This window comes from Brassica oleracea, chromosome C3 (assembly GCF_000695525.1).
Source record: "Brassica oleracea var. oleracea cultivar TO1000 chromosome C3, BOL, whole genome shotgun sequence".
Lineage (NCBI taxonomy): Eukaryota > Viridiplantae > Streptophyta > Magnoliopsida > Brassicales > Brassicaceae > Brassica > Brassica oleracea.
Window position 1 is genome coordinate 57,216,495 of NC_027750.1, and position 5,242 is coordinate 57,221,736.

General features: G+C 32.3%; 1 protein-coding gene across 1 annotated transcript; it reads right to left on the minus strand.

The window, feature by feature from the left end:
* Positions 1 to 1,822: 1,822 nt before the first annotated feature.
* On the minus strand, positions 1,823 to 3,409 carry LOC106331770. Its single transcript, XM_013770184.1, has one exon. It carries the CDS (start codon positions 3,226 to 3,228, stop codon positions 2,140 to 2,142), a length of 1,089 nt encoding a protein of 362 aa, XP_013625638.1. The 5' UTR covers positions 3,229 to 3,409; the 3' UTR covers positions 1,823 to 2,139.
* Between the last annotated feature and the right edge of the window lie 1,833 nt (positions 3,410 to 5,242).

A 5,242-nucleotide genomic window follows, 5' to 3' on the forward strand; every position in this document is an offset into this window, starting at 1 on the left:
TTTTTGAATAAATAATTATTTTTAAATTTAATCAACTGAAAATAATATCCGTACAGTTGTGTGAGTCAAATTCTAGTTTTATTGATGCATGTTATATATTAGTGCTGCATGTTTTAGGTAACATTTTAATGATGCACGTTTTTAAAAATCTCCATTATTAAAATTATGCACATAAAGATAACTCATGAGTTTTTTTGGTTGATTAAATGACATTATGTCCAAATTTATTTAAGGATATTTCATTAAGGTAACTGAAAAAGACAAACAATAAAATAAAAAGTTTAAATTCATTTAAGCATATTTCATTAATGTAACTGAAAGACAAGTAATAAATTAGGCAGTTTTACTCGTTTTAGGATATTACATAAATGCAACTGAAAAAGACAAGCAAAAAAAATAGGGAGTTTAATTAATGAAGTAAGAACATTTTCAAATGGGTACTTTTATTTTAATAATATAGATGTATATACATAGATTAATTGATAGACATGTACACAAATCTTAATGATAGACATTCTGGATTGCATAGACATGTTCAAATAATTAATCTTAAACTTTCTAAAACTAAAATAAATATTCAAATTTTTTTTAATTGTCTATAATTTTAAAAAATTAAAAAAATTCAAAGTCATAGTGCCATTTTGAGAGTTTTACAACTCTGTCGTGCTACTTCTCTCTTATCGTTAACTATTTTTATCTCATAGTTGTCATTTTCTTTCCAAGAATCGTACAATAAAACTCTATAAATTAACACTCGATAATTAATAAATACAATAAATTAAAAAAATTCACAAGTTTAGAGTTGTATCAGTGTAAGATATAATACAAATTAATAAAATAATAAGATAATATTTTTTGAAATTTTTTATGTAAATATGTAGTCTCAATGTAAACATAAATTAATATTTAATGTGTATAAAGTTTATATAAATATAGATATCTATTGTATAGTTTATTTGATTTATAGTGGAGTTTATCTTTAATTTTAAACACCTCAAAATACTTTTACGTGTTTTTGTCATTTTACATCTAAAATGCATCAACATACATAACTATTTTCTATAAACCAAATAATTGAATAGTAACAACATAAAATTTATATCTATAAAATTTAATCAATGTATATACCGTAAAATTAAGCATTCCTCTTATTTTTACATTAAGACATACATCAAAATATACAAACCGAAGAAATGAAACTTTTTATGAATAATAAATATCATATAGTACCGACTTTATTAATTTATAGAATTTGTACTGTAGTAGTTGGAATTAAAATGTAATTTTTTTAAAAAAAAAGTATGTTCATGAACATACAAGAAAACAAAATTAAATTCAAATGTCGAGATTCTTATAGAAAAATAATACGTCGATTATCTTTCTTTCTATACGGATACATACGTTATGCAAACTTTTTAACTACAACATGTTGGCATGTTGTTACTTGTTACAATACTTGTTTACTGCGAAACCTTTTTGTCTTTCACTAAGTAGTTGGAATAGTCATGCAGGTTTAAAACATGTTTTTTTTTCTTTTGGTTTTTAGTTTGATACATGTATAGTAAAAAGAACTGTATAGTCAAAAAAACTGTGATAACTTATTTGTAAATAACTATCAACGTTTCGTACATTCTCTTCACTGAAAAATAAGGAACTGGGAAAAACCCCAAACAAATGCTAAAGCCACACGATTAATTACTGTCGGAGACATCCGCACACTACGCCACTAAGTAAATTTGGTCATGTCATCACGTGTCTCCGTCACTATCGTCGCCACATAAACTTACAAAACTCAATAACAAAAAATAAACAATAAACTGACAAAACTCTTCCACAGGTAGTGTGCTTTGTTTTTTAGGTCGGTACAAACCTTAATGCTCTCTGCCTTCCATTATTAATTAACAACAGGCTAGCAAATACCAATTTTTCATAATACTTAATTCCCAGTAAAAAAAACAATTTTGACCATCATATTAATAACAATATTCTCTGTTACAAAATTACACAGTTTCTTAAGCAAACAATTGTTTAGCTTCGAAGTGCCAAGTGCCAAGTGCCAAGTGCCAAGTGCCAAGCTACCGTCAACACCGTCCCACGGCGTTCTGTAGGACCCACCACTGCCACGAACACAACCAAATTTTATTTTTGATGTGTTGAGAGACTGGTTCGAGATTTGCAGCAGACAAATCTCAGAATCAGACACCAAGACAATGTCAAAGCAATGGCTAAGACTTTCCCGCTACACAATCCAGCAAGAGAAATTACTATCAGAACAATCACTTTAGTTAGATCCCCTTTTGATCCAGATTCTTCCTCCTCTTCACAGCTCTCCAGCAACTTCGGAGGATTCGAACCAGTCTCGTCTCTCTCAGATATTTGGCTCTCGATTCTATCCTCGGAATACAAACGTGACACCTCCGTCACAGACTCATCATCATCCTGAACTATCTCTACCTCTACTCCTTCAGCTTCTTGTTTTTCTTTCTTCTTCTTCTTATAACTCCTCAACTTCTTCGGCACGATCTTGGACTTAAGCTTCGCGCTTTTACTCTTCTCCTTCGTCAACACCACATCTCTCTCCTCCGGAGCAGGAAATTGAATCTCCTCAATGCAATCTCTTGAGTCTTGAAAGCTTTCGATGATTTCAAAAGAGACCTTGTTCTTTCTTTCTTCACCGTTCTTCTTCCCTATGAGCTTCGCGTCGGAGCAGGGATAGATGAGCGTGAATACACGCGCCACTGCTAGCTCGAGGAAGAGGAGGGCGAATGCTGAGATAGTGATCCCCACGGCAACCTTTTTCGTGCTCAAGGCGAGCACAACCACCATCAAAACGCAACATCCTCCGCCGCGATTACCGCCGTTTCCGACGCCGTGGTTGGTGTCCCCGTCGTGCCTATTCTCCGATGTCAAACCGCTGCCATTGACCAAACTTTCATCGATCTTACTCGCCGTGAGATCCTCCGTAACCGACGCTGGATCAAGTTTCTGAGGAAGAGGCGGAGACAAGACACGCGGTCGTGTCGTATGAGCGGTTTGTGTCTGGGCTTTGCTGTTGCGCTTTGAAGAGGATTTCTTGAGACGATGGCGATTCTTAACGAAGAGATCGATGAGAGAAGTTGGGAAACCAGTCTCCACGAAGAGAGATCCACCGTGTTTGGGAGATTGCTGGAGGTCCGATACCAATCTGGAGATCCGACCCGATTTCGATTTCTTCCAAGGCAAATGCATGACGATTAAGACAAGGACACGGAAAGGAAAGAGATTTGTAAAAACGTCTTTCGCAGAACCCAGAGAAAAGGGTTTGTCGAAGATGTTGTCGGAAGATCAAAACCATTTAAGAAGACATGGGAGAAAGAAAAAGGCAGAGAAAGACAATTAATGGAGAAAGTGAACAAGGCGAACTATATGATGAGGAAGCCGCTATAAAGACATTACAGTACGACGCGTGCCTTAACAAAATTATTTATATGTACTTTTTAAATTAATCATTTAGTTAATTTCTTTTTCTATATATGTAGTGTACAACTGTACCACACAGTACTAGGTAGATTTTAAGATTTAGCATTTGAACCGAACCAATTAAAACCCATACTTAGATTCGAATCAAGATATCAATAACCGATGACGTACATTTAACCTTTTCAAACCGACCGGTGTGAATTTAAGAAACGCCCGATATGAATTTAAGAAACTTAGGCATTCTCATTAGGCCTGGGATGGATCAGACCAGAAAATTTAGGGTATCCAGATCCAGATCCGTCGGATTAATTAATTTAATATACAGATCCGGATTCGTGGTTTTTGGATATCCTAAATTTACGGATACCCGCGGATATATAGATCTGGATCCATAAAAATACTTAAAAAATATTTTTTTAATAAATTACTATTTCTTTTAAATAATACTTAAATCAAATATTTATTTAAGATATATATATATATATATATATATATATATGTACGATATTTTAAAAATTAAACTATAATATTATAGGACTAATTTATGTATAAATATTAATATATCAAATATAAATATCAATAAAATTTAAATTTTAATATATTTTAAAAATAAGAATCCGGATATCCGGATCCGTATTCGGTTTTGGCGGATCTAAGATTTTACTATCCGAATTTGGATCGGGGCATTCTGGATATTATATTTTCGGAGCGGATCTCCGGGTCCCAGATAATAATCTCATGCCTAATTCTCATCAATGAATGTATGCAGGAGCTTTTCTTGGTTAAATTAATAAAATAAATTGAACCAAGTTGCTTTGGTCTAGTGGTATAGGAGCTCCAGTTGGAGTGCCAGTCCCTGGGTTCGAGCCTTTGCCACTGCGGAATTTACATGTGGGCTGCAGCACCCGAGACCGAAGACCGTTACACGGTGAGCCACATGGTGACGCCCTGGCAGCGTCCATGCTCACTTCGGTCTCTAGTTTGGACCACCTCGGTGGGCTAGGATACTCGGTTAGCAAAAAACATAAAATAAAATAAAATAAATTGGAAAAAGAAAAATAAAGAGACATGAGAGACTTACAATTTAAAAAACTCAAATAAATTTGTTACTTTATTATTAGTTTTATTTGTTTAAAATTTAGTTATGTTATTAAATTATACTCCATCCGTTTCATTTTAATTGTCGTTTTAAACTTGAAGACACATATTAAGAAAATATTTAATTTTACATATTTCCAAAATAAAAACATCATTACCAATACAACTAACCACATTTCAACCAATATAAAAATAGATTGAAATATAAAGTCAATAAATTTTGCATTGAAAATATTAAAAGACACTTATTCTAAAACAAAAATTTTACTCTACAAAGACAATTACACTAAAACAGAGGGAGTACTAACATCTATCTATATTATTAAAAGAGAAGTACCCATTTGAAAATGTTTTTACTTCATTAATTAAACTCTTTTTTTTTCTTGTCTTTTTCAGTTGCATCTATGAAATATCCTAAAACGAATAAAACTGCCTAATTTATTATTTGTCTTTTCAGTTACATTAATGAAATATGCTTAAATGAATTTAAACTTCCTATTTTATTGTTTGTCTTTTTCTGTTACCTTAATGAAATACTCTTAAATAAATTTGGACATAATGTCATTTAATCAACCAAAAAAACTCATGAGTTATCCTTACGTGCATAATTTTAATAATGGAGATTTTTAAAAACGTGCATCATTAAAATGTTACCTAAAACATGCAGCACTAATATATAACATGC